At 42.5% G+C, this 13,952-nt stretch overlaps 1 protein-coding gene and 1 long non-coding RNA gene across 2 annotated transcripts in view; both read right to left on the bottom strand.

The window, feature by feature from the left end:
* LOC107124501 overlaps positions 1-13,952 on the bottom strand; it is a 56,061-nt gene that overhangs the window by 1,408 nt on the left and 40,701 nt on the right. The window contains exons 15-19 of the mRNA XM_015427980.1: positions 11,469-12,056; positions 8,834-9,052; positions 8,536-8,558; positions 6,804-6,919; positions 636-1,136 (exon numbers count right to left, since the gene is read on the bottom strand). Coding sequence (XP_015283466.1) covers positions 636-1,136; positions 6,804-6,919; positions 8,536-8,558; positions 8,834-9,052; positions 11,469-12,056 — 1,447 coding nt within the window. The remainder of the gene's footprint in view (positions 1-635; positions 1,137-6,803; positions 6,920-8,535; positions 8,559-8,833; positions 9,053-11,468; positions 12,057-13,952) is intronic.
* Positions 6,812-9,629, bottom strand: LOC107124523. Its single transcript, XR_001482987.1, has 4 exons — positions 9,607-9,629; positions 8,834-9,052; positions 8,536-8,558; positions 6,812-6,919 (listed from the first exon to the last, which is right to left on the bottom strand). It is a non-coding gene; the product is annotated as an uncharacterized LOC107124523 (long non-coding RNA).

Genomic DNA, 13,952 nt, shown 5'->3' with positions numbered 1-13,952 from the left:
TCCTGCTGATTCTGCATGTTAACCGGCAGTTCATGCAGTCTTCAACTGTCAGTAAACTCTGTTTGTTTAAAGTTACTTTAATCTTTGACAGTTAATTGAAACAGTCACCGAAAAGACTGCTCTTTAATAGAGGTTAAGAACTGAGATTGAACTTCATCTTACTATATCAGATGTAATTCATGTGCACTTGCTGATTGGCACATTTGTACTTCAGCTGACGATCTCATATCTAGTTAAGAATCAGTCATTTATCTAGGGAGTAATCATCTGATTAAGATAGAGATTTAGAAAAATATTGATATTTTTCTATAAATACGCACTACTGTGATAAGCAAATCAGATTTCTATAGATGGAAGTCTCTGAAGAGGATTGGGCGAGATTTCTGGATGTGTGTGATTTGGGTTGTTTGATAATCCCTAAGAGCAGTGAGACAAAAACCTGGAACCACGTTTGCTTTTTAAAATATTATTCACCATAATATGATTAAGCAATGTTAGGGACTTTGACCATTTTAGTACTGATTTTTACAATTATTGTAGGATTAATTTTCACACACCTGTATTTCTTACGGTCTCACATAATAAAGAGAACTATTCCTTTTTTCATTGAATATAACATTCCTCCTTAGCCTTACAATTCCATGATGGCTTCCCCAACCAAAAGAAAGGACGGATTTTTTCATATTTAAAAGAGCATGAACGGAAAGTGTACAGAGCCGTTCCTTGAATAGCATCAAAGAACATCACCCTCTTTAATCTGTAGTCCAGAAAAACACCAACTGTTTTAGGAATAACAGAGTTTAAAGTGAGGCCACCTGCACTTAAACGTGCAGGCTCTATCCAGAACTTTGGTTCCTTTCTCATAACCCATATACCCTCTTTTGAATTTAGCTTGAGTTCTTCCTTCCTATCCACAGATTCTCTAGCTACCCCCACAGCCCAAGATGCCTCCTCTCCTACCTTCACCTCCCAGTAATGTCTCCCTGAAGCAAATCCCTCACAGCCCAGGACACATGAAGCTTCTGTAAAACGCTGAGGATACAACTCCGATTCACCACATCCCCGTCTCAGAATTTTCTGATCAGCAGATACATTAAGACTGGAGTGAGCCGTGTCTGGATCAAGGGTGACTTTTACTATGAAAGGGAAAGAATGGAAAGAAGAAGAATATTTCAACAGTTCAACTGAACCCAGGCCCATTACAGCAGACCTTCTAGATGAGAGTGAAGTAGAGCTCACTAGTACAGCTCCATTGGACCAGGCCAAAGGTCCTTTTCCCCCAGGATATTTTTCCAATAGTGGCCACCCAAATACCTCCAGGAAGCCAATATGCAGGGCATAATGGCAACAATCCTCCTCTATTATATGACTCTTAGTAACTGGTAGCTACAAGTACAGTGCCTCTTGACCTGAAGGTTCCACTTAACTATAGCAGTTTATAGCTGTTATCAGGATTTCAATAATGTGTCTAATTCCCTTTCATATCCATCATCTATTTAGCTATTATGGACTTTCTTTGATAAAACTTCACGGATTAATTATGTACTGTGAGAACTACTTTCTTTTGAGTATTCTGAGGTTACAGCCTAGTATATTATGTTAAGGGTTAGGGAAAAAGAAATCTGTGCTATCCAAATCATGCATAATTTTGTAAACATGCCCCCACAAGGGTTTATTCACCCACTACTGTTCCTTCAATCAAATGCAAATTACAAGCATGTGCAGCCTTGATTGGCCTCAGGTGCATAGAGGGTTAGGGTTAACTGTTCAGCTTCTGTAACAGTTGTTGTTGTTCAGTCTGTTGTTCAGTCGCACAGTCGAGTCTGACTCTTTGCAACTCCATGGACCACATCACGCCAGGCCCTCCTGTCTTTCATCGTGCTCTGGAGTTTGCTTAATTTCTGTACCGGTAGCTGTTACAACCAGCTTTTTCCTTCTGCTGATTCTGCATATTAACCGACAGTTCATGCAGTCTTCAACAGTTCATGCAGTCAGTAAACTCTGTTTAAAGTTACTTTAATCTTTGACAGTTAATTGAAACAGTCACCGAAAAGACTGCTCTTTAATAGAGGTTAAGAACTGAGATTGAACTTCATCTTACTATATCAGATGTAATTCATGTGCACTTGCTGATTGGCACATTTGTACTTCAGCTGACGATCTCATATCTAGTTAAGAATCAGTCATTTATCTAGGGAGTAATCATCTGATTAAGATAGAGATTTAGAAAAAGATTGCTATTTTTCTATAAATATGCACTACTGTGATAAGCAAATCAGATTTCTATAGATGGAAGTCTCTGAAGAGGATTGGGTGAGATTTCTGGATGTGTGTGACTTGGGTTGTTTGATAATCCCCAAGAGCAATGAGACAAAAACCTGAAACCACATTTGCTTTTTAAAATATTATTCACCATAATATGATTAAGCAATGTTAGGGACTTTGACCATTTTAGCACTGATTTTTACAATTATTGTAGGGTTAACTTTCACACACCTGTATTTCTTACTGTCTAACATAATAAAGAGAACTATTCCTTTTTTCAATAAAAGATAGATTTAAAGGTTGATAAACAGCCTTTAATAAATAAATCCCGGAGAACTCTGCTGCTCAACAGTTTGCATACACGAAGCCTTTTAAAATTGTTTAGTCCAGATTCTCTACTTGGATGCAAGAGCAAAACTTCTTCCAATATTTTTTGTTATTTGAAATCCATGTGAAGTTAGGGGGAGAGACTTTTTACCCTTTATGCTTACACAACTTAATTTCCATTTTGTTTGCCATTCACTTAATTTGGGAAGATACTCCTGACAACAGATTATATCTGAATGTTAAATAGTACCAGTCCCTTTGGGCACAGTACTGAGTATCTCACTCTGTTGTGAGAAATATACAATTATCCCTACCCTTGGTTCCCCGTTCTTATATTCCCAGTACATCCAGGGAAGCCATTTTTCATTTGGAACAGGTCTCAAGAGATACAACAGAGATTAGTCAGTAATCGCCTGTTTTGATGGTGAAATTTGGTTGAACTCAGGTGTTTCCAGAAAGACTGGAGCAAAGCCAAGTTCCAGAAACAACAGACAAAACCACAGGAAGGGGCATGTCCATGGAAAGTGAGGTGTGGATACTCCAAAATCCTCCTCCCGTTGAGACCAAATTGTCTGCACGAAAACAGCCTGATAGTCCAGGTCTAGTACATAAAGTTGCCCTCGTAACAGAGGGTCAATTTTCCAGCATGAAGCAATCCACCAAGTAGCACAAGTAGCAGGAATACTGGGACTGCAGGGGATCTGTTACCTTTCCAGCCTGAGATCTCTGAAGAGGGATCTTCCCACAACAGCCTGGGAATTTCATCTATGCTGGCAAGCTACATTTAGTAGGATATATATGAGAAGGGAGCACTCACTGGTGCCAAAAGGCATTTGACCACCTTAAATCTGTTTTGACTACAGAGCCAGCATTGAGCCACCGATGCTTCAAATATAGGTATAGGGACCATGTTGAGTCAGTGTGCGAAGGCGGACAAGAACACCCCATCCTATACCTCAGTAGAAAATTGGTAGAAAGAGAACATCGTTCTGTGATCAAAACAGTGTGTTTAGCTATTGTGTGGGCCGCAGGTAAACTAAAACCCTACCTATGGGGGAGAAAATTACTCTGTGCACGGATCACTCACCACTATACTGGTTAAACCAAGTAAACACCATTAGCAAATTGATTCAATGGAGTCTGCAACTCTAAGATTTTAATTTTAACACTGTACATATTAAAGGTAAAGCTAATATCATAGCTGATGTACTCTCCAGAACAACCTAAAGTCTGAGTTTTGCTCACACACTTGGTGTATATAGACTGTTGAATGTTTACTGTTAGAAATGTATATGTAAGTTTAAAGTGTTTAACTTTTGGTATTAATCACTTACATACTTCACCCACTGCTATGGAGAGGTCAAGCCTCTTGAAATATAAGCGGAAATTTAAGCAAGCCTGGGTGCATTTCTGTATGGCGGTCTGAATTATGCCTCTTTGGTTCATTCTCCCATAGAGCTTTGCAGTATACCTGATGTTACCTTCTTTTATTCTTGTAAGCCAGGGCTGACCTGTTCCCTAGTATCCTTGGACCTCCTTTGTATAAAAAGATTAGTTTACATTTTTCTATGGTTATAATTTTTTTCTCAGACACCCATGGGTTTCCACAATGTGTTCTTGATGGATGAAGGTCTGTAGTATACGCTAATGCTTGTTGACTCAGGGGTTGCAGCTATATGCTGTTCTCCCATGTCGTCAAAACAATCTGCTGAAGGCTCCTAGATTCTCAGAATGAGCCTTGACATGTTAACTATGACTCTTTATCTGACACATAACATCCTTTCTTATCTATGGTATGAGTTCAGAGTAAAATCTTTAAGATATATTCTTCTGTTAAAATGTGCTAGCCTTATGTCAGTCATTTTGATTGAACCTATGGGTCCAGAGGGTATAAATTGTTAAAGATTTGTCTCCTCTGGGCTGGCCATCAATAGCTCCTTGTGATGCCTTGGTGACCAATCCAGAGCGCTCTGAGTTTCATACAAATGCACTATTTTTAGTATTGGGTTTGTGTTGAAATATTCTGTGCTGAATATTGAAATGTTATAAAGTGTTTTGGTCTTATGCTGTTCTGTTATCTCCTTTTTGTTGCTTAGCGAATAGATTAGAACAAAGTGCAAGCTTTTGTCTTTGTCTCTTACCACTTGGGTTGGTCTCTTGTCAGTCCATATCCAGCGCAGGGACCAGGGATTAATTCTTCCCTAACAGTCTATGGCCTTCCTATGTATAAAAGAATAGTTTACATTTTTTTATGGTTATCATTTCCTTCTCTGGTTCCCATGGTTTTCTGCAATGTTTTTTTCCCCTCGGGTGCAGGTCTGTAGTGCATGATCTACCAATAATGCTCTTAAAACAGGGGTCACAGCTATGTGCTGTACTTCCCAGTTAGTTCATCTGCTGAAGGCTCTTAGATTCTTAGAAGGATCCTTGATATGATATCCATGAATGTTTATCTGACACGTAACATACTTGACTATCTCTAGGATATGAGTTCAGAGTAAAATTGTACTAGAGATATTCTTCTGTTAAAATGTGTTAGCCTTACATCAGTCATTTTGATTGAACCTATGAATCCAGAGGGTATAAATTGTTAGAGATTTGTCTCCTTGGGGCTAGCCATCAACAGACCAGTCCGGAGCGCTCTGAATTTCATACAACTGCACTATTTTTAGTATTGGGTTTGTGTTGAAATATTCTGTGCTGAATATTGAAATGTTATAAAGTGTTTTGGTCTTATGCTGTTCTGTTATCTCATTTTTGTTGCTTAGTGAATAAATTAGAACAAAGTGCAAGCTTTTGTCTTTACCAGTTGGGCTGGTCTCTTGTCAGTCCACATCCAGCCCAGGGACCTGGGATTATTTTCCCTAACAGTCTCTCCTCTTCACTATCAAGTATTTTAGTTTATGAATTGTGATTATCAAGTATGTTAGTTCCTCTTGTGATTATGCCAGATGGAAGATCTGATACAGTCAAAGGAAGGGCTGCTGACTGTATCTGTGATCACCAAGTTCATACACTGTGAGGCTCCCCACAGGATAGTTTGTGCTGTGAATTACTGTGTAAAAGCTTCGATGGAAACAGAGCTGAACCTAGGGTTATCAGTGGGACTTAATATGGCACCTACACCCCCATTAAAATCTCACAATACTCCATCCACACAAGAAAGAGATGCATACCATGCCTACTGAGGAGCAAGTCCCAGTCACTGTAATAGGACTGAAGTGTTTCCTCCCAGCCACCAGCAGGTTTGCAAATTATCACTCAATTGATTTCTCCTTGTAACTGTGCAATGTACCAGCAGAACAACTGAAGGAAACAAATCAATCCTTAAGAGTCTAAGAGCCTAGACCGGTGTATAGAGCATTAAAGGAACAGGTGACATGAAAAAACCCTCCAGGATTTGAGAATTCAAAGGGGGTGGTGGTGGAGTTTTCTGACTCATCAGAAGAGGGGTGGAAATTTCAATGTAATCCATTTCAAAACCTGATGGTACAATACAACTAGAGGAGATATCCTGTCTATTTGTAATCAATAGCGGCTATAGAGAGGCAATTAGGATTATGGGCCTCGCATTGTTGGAGGGGTTTTTAAAGTTTCCCATCCTATTGTTTTTGCCCCAGTGGTTGCAATCCTGATCCCTCTTCTCAGATGCAGAGGCATCTAGTGTTGAATGTCATTCAAGACACAGGAGAGTGACCACAGCTGTCCATCTCCTCTAATAGACTTAGAATCTTCCCCCCCTTCCTTTCAAGCCAAAATTTATTTTGAATTCAGTAGATTCAGGTTAGACAGTGTCATAGATGCAACGAACATGAAATTGAGCAAACTTCAGAGGACGGCGGAAGACAGGAGGGCCTGGCGTGATCTGGTCCATGGGGTCGCAAAGAGTCAGACTCGACTGTGCGACTGAACAACAACAGATTCAGGAGGATTGTTTCCAACCTCTTCCCCCTTTCCTCTTTAATGCTCCATCCACCAAGATTCTCCCAGTCTCTCAAAAGGGTAATTTGGTTCTGTGATTTAGTCTGCCTTTCTCACTGAAACTCAAAGTGAAATACAGAGACAAGTCAATGCGCTCAATAGGACAAAATATCTAATAAGCAATGTAACATGACTAGGATTACAGAAACTGGAATTCTAACATGAAAATCCCATCTGCAAATATAAATAGATTCCCATTTGTATAAATGTGGGGTGGTGGTTACCAGTACCTTTGAATTCTTCCATTGTTGCCTGCATAATAAGGTAGTTTTTGGAGATGGCACAAAGCTTCTCTTCCAGCTCAGGAGAAATATCCAGTGGTTGCTGAAATTCCCATATCTTGCATCTAAAGAAAGGAGGACTTCTTAAATTTAAATTGTGGTTGATAGAAAAAGGCTTGTATCTAACAACTTGTAGGATAGTATTCTGTGGGTTTGGATGCTGTATACCCAAGCAAGGGACCTGCCTATACCTTGCATTTCTTGTGCTAACCTCCCAATCTGCACTGTTCAACAAGTGAGGGTCATGGAGAAAGTGGACCCAGGATAAGTGGTCTAAAAGCAAGTAAGCAACACTGATATCAATCCATGGATAATACCAACTGTAGCAGTGCAGAAGCTTTAGCTGGCGCAAAATACTGCAGTCCATCTTCTGATGGGAGATAGGCTGTTAGGAGGACCAGCCTCCTTGTAATCTTCTGGACTCAGCCCAAGATTTTATTTCTATCCCACTTTTCTCCTCAATGGGAACCAAAGTGTGTTAAAATCATCATTCTCCCCTCCAACAAACCTGTGAGGTAGATTAGGCCGAGAAAGAGAGTTTCTATGGCTGAGCAGGGATTCAAACCTGCGTGTCCCAGATTCTGGTCTGGCACTCTAACCACTACATCACTTTGGTAATGATCTCCAAGGCCCTAAACAACTTAGGCTCAGCATACCTTGCAGACTGGCAGTATCTCTAAATTCCATCACATCCTTTAAGACCATCCTGCCAGGAATCTATATTCTGTTTCCCAAGTGTTCCCTCTATCTGCGGATACCTAAGTCCATGGATCAGGGCCACATTTGCAATAAACAGATTTTTTTGGCAAACTTGAGTGATCCCGCAGGTTTGCAGAAAAATCTGAAATCTTAAAGATAACACACACACGTGTGTTAAATCACCCCCCTCAAGTAAAATAGTGATCTCAGCGCAAGTGCAGAGAATGCACCTACCATTGTTAGAGCCTGGGAGCTATGCTGGGCACCCCAGTGGCAGGATCAGGGGGCTGTGCCCAGTGGAGGCAGCACAGCCTAGGAGCTGTGCAGGGCATGCTGATGACGATGCAGCCACACCACATCTAAACAGTTGTTTTCATTGTCAAACGGCTTTGGCTTTTAAGAAGTTTTCCCTTCATTCTGACCCCAAATGGAGACAGAATGGTAGACCTTTGATTTGTTCCACCAAGGCATTTATGACATCTCTAAAATATTTATGAAAGTGAAGTTGAAAAGTTGCACAGTGATAGTGTTGGGAGTTTTTCCTACGCTTTACAGGTCTGCCCTCTCTGGAGTGCCTGAGGCTTTTGCAAAAGGACAACCGAATAGGAAGGTATCAATTATTTTTCAAGCATCTTAAGTGTCAGCTGTATGCAACTTCTACACAGATATTGAACTGTGATGGTGTTATTTTTAGACAGCATAACAAGATTACATGGTGTACTACAGGGTAACACAAGCATCTTTTTTAAAAGTCACACAATTATTTTAAACGTCACACAAGTTAGCAGAATTTCTCTCCAGGAGTTTATAATCTAAAGTTTGTGGGAGAAACAACAAAGGGACTGGAAAGATCAAATTAACACAGAACTAATATAAGCAGAAGCAGTTACATGTATTGAGATTCTGTTTCAGTGGAAAACGTTACATGTATTGAGATTCTGTTTCAGTGGCAAACAAAGAAGATAAAGCAGAAGTGACCAACCTGCTCAAAGTTTCACCAACATCCTAAAGGTAAGAGCAAAAATTAAAGTTAAGTTTGGGGATTCATATACCCTGACCAAAGTTTGACAGGTGGAATATTACAGTTGACACAAAGCCCCCCCCCCAGGTTTTCCCGCCTAAATAAGCTTGGTTTGAGGAGTGGTAATCTGCACTCCCTTCTCTGATCCCAGCTAGTCATGATAGTCTCTTTTACCCTCTCATTTTGAGCCTGACAGGGCAGCTGTCATGTGTGTGTGTGCGTGTGTGTCTATTCAAGGCTTAGGTTCCCAAGATCTCACCTGGAGAAACACACTTGCTGGCTGCTTACACTTCTTTTCCACCTCATGGATGAGTGTGTCATAAACACAGATCTCACTGGAGAGCCTGGTAGCAATTTTTTCTTGCTTCTTCGCAAGCTCATCCAACTGGTCTAGCAAACCTTCCTTTTGTTGTTTCAGAAATCTTTGCAGCTCCTCAAATTTGGACACAATCTTTTGTTTCTCACCTTCTAACTTTTCCTGTAAATAAAAAGTGGTGGCATTTGGCAGAAGAAAAAGAGTCTTCCAATGAGTACAACCAACGATTCAGGAGGTATATGTAAGTTATATAGCTGACTGCAGAATTTTGGGGTTGGATCCAACACATCATTTCCCTGGCAAAGTGTGACTTTGCTTGAGATCACAGAAGGCCAGTATCTCTCTCTCTCGTGTTCCACCCTAAGCTATGTCAATGGGATGAAATGGCTGCTGGCTGTGCTTCTATCTAGACATCTCACCTTCATCTAAAGAATTCAAAGCAACACACATTCCTTCTCCATTTTATCACACAACCACCCTATGAGGTAGGTTAACCTGTGGCAGAGTGACTGGCCCAGAGTCATCTAGTGTGCTTCATGGAGTGGAACCTGGACCTCCCAGGTCCTAGTTTGACACTTCTTGGTCAGTGTGTGGAAAAACATTCATTTAGCAACTGACCACACAATGGTCCCATAGACTCAGTGCCCTCAAATCATTCCTTGTGTTTAACAGAAGAGCCATATATTACACATCTGAAATACTTGAACAATACCCACCAGAAACTCCTTGTTTCTCTTCTCTTCCTTTGTTTGAAAATCCAGGGCCTTTTTTCTCTCTTCCATCAGTGCTTGCAAGTGGATCTGCAGTTTTTGCTGAGGGGAAAAATTCTGTTTAGTGTCTTGTCAGGAGATAATGGTATTTAAAGAGTGAGACTGGCTTCAACATCACTCTACGAAGTGATCACTTCAACATAACTCTACGAAGTGTTGAGTCATTTGTGTCACTCTTCTTCTGCAGTTTTGTAGGAATTATGACCAACTAGAGCATTCATGCAGATATGGCACTAAATTTTAATCTTTGGGGAGGGGATAGCAGGACTCCTTGGGAAGTATTTCATATTATTTTAGGTAGCAGAAAGGTGAGAGAGGAAAATATATATTTGAGTGTTGGGGGGAGTGAGATTTTAAAAGGTTCAAAGGTATAGTCTTGAATAGTTTTTTACAACTAAATTTTAAGGAGAGACAAAGAAGGAACTAGTCCCTTTAACATGTCTCCCTAATAAAATGCCTAAAGGCAAAGTATGCCTTCCAGTCACAACCGACTCATAGTGACCCCATGAAGCTCCACCTCATGGGGGTTTCAAGACGAGATAAACAGAGGTGGTTGTGCCATTGCCCTCCTAAGCACAGCACCCCAGTCTTCCTTGGTGGTCTGTTCCTGCTACAAAAAGAGCCCTGCGAGTTCCACCTCATGGGGTTTTCAAGATGAGATAAACAGAGGTGGTTGTGACATTGCCCTCCTAAGTCTTCCTTGGTGGTCTGTAGGGTTGCAAAATACAGAGTTCACCTTCCAAAGCAGTTATTTTCTCCAGGTGAACTGATCTTTGTTGCCTGGAGAGCAGTTGTTGTAACCCCAAGAGATCTCCAGCCACCACCCGGTGGTTAGCAACCCTACTGGTCTGCCATCCAAGTACCAACCCTGCTGAGCTTCTAAATTCTGACAAGATTGGACTAGTCTAGACTATTAGGGCTGCTACAATAAGCTGCCTGGCTTCTTGTATATCACAATACTCATTCAATACATAAAACCAGTGAGTTGACAGAAGAGATGTGCTTCTGGGGGGATAATCATGTCAGTTTGAAATTCAGGGTGGAGGCACTGGAGCACACTTCCCACTCCCACCAAAATGATGCCCCTGGGGAGCACACTGTCTGTAAATTTCTTTCTTATTTCTCTGATCCATCAAAAGGTATGGTCAGTTCACCAATGACAGTGGAAGATCTCTCTTTTCAGGTTCACAAATCCAGGGGAGTTCAAAGGTGACGGAATTGCCGTCTTGTACCCAGAGAGCGGGGGAAGGGGGACGTTACCCCTCTTTCGGGAGGGGGGGGAAGTTATGTTGTATATAATGTATAATTTTCACTCTTACTCGTGAGTAAATAGCCCGGTCAGCTCAGCTGTGTGAAACAGGCTGCTCAGAACAAAATTATTGAGCAGCACTTTTTACTCTACTAATTCACTCCACTAATCCCCCCCTTCCCCCTGCCATTTTAATCTTTTTTCCTTCAACTGGGATAGGAGGCCATGCCAAGTAAGGAAAAGGGGGTTGAGTTGGAGTATTTCCAGGAATGAATCAGCTGATCCATGAGTCGAAGTGAAACAGCCACTTCGGGTAGATTTGTGGCGATTTCATCCGTCCTTACCGGCGATCAGGAAGACTTTAACGCGCCTCGGCGCCCCCCCCCCTTTAAAACTTGTGTGGCGAGCTGAGCGAGGCTCCCCAAATCCTTGCAAAGGGTCCTTGCTTGGCATCAAACCCGGCAGCCCCGCCCCTGCCAAGCCTATTAGTCCCACTCAAGTACGAAAAACTGCAGGGCAATGAAGTCATTAGAAGTCTCTGTCATTAGAAATGCCTTACTTTGTAATCTTCTGCAGCCTCCTCCGCAGATACTAAAATACGGGTCGCGCATTCCTCGGCTCCGGCGTAGCTAGGACACATCAGCTTTCCTTCATCTTTGCAGAAGAACGTCAGTGGTTTCTGGTGCACCCCGCACATTTTCTCCCCGCCGGCACTTTCGATGATCTCGAATTTCATCTGCTTGGCTATTGCCGCGACGATGACTCCTAGTTCCTTGTTGGGTCTTAACTCTCTGGTCAGTGATTCTTCTCCGCATTGAGGACAGCAGAAATCGGTCTCCTGCTCCCCCCAGAAACGAGTGATACAAGCCTGGCAAAAACTGTGCCCGCAGTGTATGCACACCGGCTCCATGAAATAATCGTTGCAGAGGGAGCAAGAAAGCTCATTTTGAAGCCGTTTTGCTGGGCTAGCCGTAGCCATGGCTGTCTGCGCAGAAACCAGTGGATAAGTTTCGTTTTCCTGAGTTTCAAAATTTTTCCGACGAACAGGAAGTTTTCCCCCCAAGACTGCCAGACACGCCTTCGTGGAGACCCCGCCAAGTATTCCTTCAAAGGCGATGAGCCAGTCTTTTCTACAGTTGAACGTAGGCTGAAGACAGACACAAACTAAAAAGGCTTGAACACAATCTCCAACTCCAATCCCTATTTTAAAGCCAAACTGTCCGAGGTTTATAGCATACAGCAGAATTAAGGGACTCAGGGTTCCCAACCTCCAGGTGGGCCCTGGAGACCTCCCAGTATCACAAGTTACCTCCAGACTACAGCTGTCAGTTTCCCTGGAGAAACTGGCAGGTTTGGATGGTGGCCTCCATTACGTTCCCCTCCCCCCAAAAAACTTCACCCACCCTGGTCTCCATCCTGAAATCTCCAGAAAATTCCCAACTGGGAGTTGGCAACCCTAGGGGAAATACACTTTTTCAGTGCTCCCTGCATGAATATTCTTGCAAGTAGGAGAAATCTAGCTTAGTCATTTCCCTGTTGCAGAATTCACTTGCTCTACTCCCCCAGGTTTCTGCTTGCCACAGTGCCTCTCCTTTTTTTGTACATTTTATCACAAATCTACAATCATCCAGGCTCTTTGCTGTCCAGAGGCCCAGGACTATTCTAGCTTTTCAGGCCCATAGCCACTATACAAATTTAACATGCCATATGATGCAAATAGAAACAACCTGCAAAACCCATCATATGTCAAAACAAAATTGTTTAAATTTGAGGCCCAGCAACCTACCTCTCCCCACCTTACTGGCCTTGCAATCAACATCACACCTATGAGTGAGCACTGGTCTCTGCCTGGCTCAGCCAGTTTTTGTATTCCACAAACTCTAAGAGGATGAACCTTTGCTGGGAAGCTGTCCATGTTTGGAAAAACCACCTAAGCCAGAGAGAGCAATAGAAGCTTCATCTGTTTGGCTATTTCTAACACCCCTCCTGTTTTTCATGTGGAATATTTTCTCTTCAGGGATTTTTCCCCTCCACATTGTAGACAGATGTCTGTCTCTGGTTCCTCCTTCAGCTGAGCAACACTAGCCAGGCAGATCCTGATCCTCCAGTGTATTGACACTGACTTCTTGGAATCCATGGCAGGAGTAAGAAAGTCCATACTCAAAGACCTTTGTTGGGCTGGCGGCAGCTTTGCCTACCTGGAGGTCAAATCAGCAGTTCCCTTACTGGGAGGGACTGTGGCTCAGTGGCAGAACATCTGCTTGGCATGCAGGTGGTCCCAGGTTCAATCTCAAGTTAAAGAACCTGACAGAAGGTGGCGTGAAGGACCTCTCTCTGAAACCTGCTGAGAGCCACTGCCAGTCTGAGTAGACAGTACTGATTGTGAGGGACCAAGGGTCCGATTCAGTACCAGGAAGCTTCATGTCCTAAACTCATAAGCTTTCAATAATTTATCCAGAAATTTTAAATGCTGCCTCTCCACTCAAGGCAGCTTACAACTAAGGTATCAGGAAGTGTGTGCTTGATAACTCTGGACGTCCATTTGTTCTTGCTAGAGTCCTGTCAGCTATGTCTGTGAAAGAAATGTTGGAAATTGCCGAGGTGCTAAATCAGTTACTTGTCCGCATTGGGAGAGCTAGCGTGGTGTAGTGGTTAAGAGCCGTGGACTCTAGTCCAGACAACTGAGTTTGATTTTCCTGCACCTTCACATGAAACCTGCTGGGTGACCTTGGGCCAGTCATGGTTCTCTCAGAACTCTCTCAGCACCACCCACCTCACTGTCTGTTGTGGGGAGAAGGGAAGGTGATTTTGAGCCACTCAAAGATTCCTTAAGGTAGAGAAAAGTGGGTATAAAAACCTACTCTTCCTCTTTGGTCACAGTAACTAGCCAACTTTTACCAAGTGCTCCCCCCTCCTCCTCCACGCAGGTGCAGTGAACGGTTTCACTGCATGGCTAAGCAGTACCAAAAAAACTGTAGGCTCACTAGGGATGTTTTAGTCACCCATCCATTCAGCTCAATACTGAGGGAGTGGGCCTCTCCCC

Source organism: Gekko japonicus, unplaced genomic scaffold (genome assembly GCF_001447785.1).
Source record: "Gekko japonicus isolate JY-2015 unplaced genomic scaffold, Gekko_japonicus_V1.1 scaffold1007, whole genome shotgun sequence".
Classification (NCBI taxonomy): Eukaryota; Metazoa; Chordata; class Lepidosauria; order Squamata; family Gekkonidae; genus Gekko; species Gekko japonicus.
The sequence above is the reverse complement of the archived record's forward strand: the minus strand, read 5'-3'. Positions and strand labels throughout refer to the sequence as shown.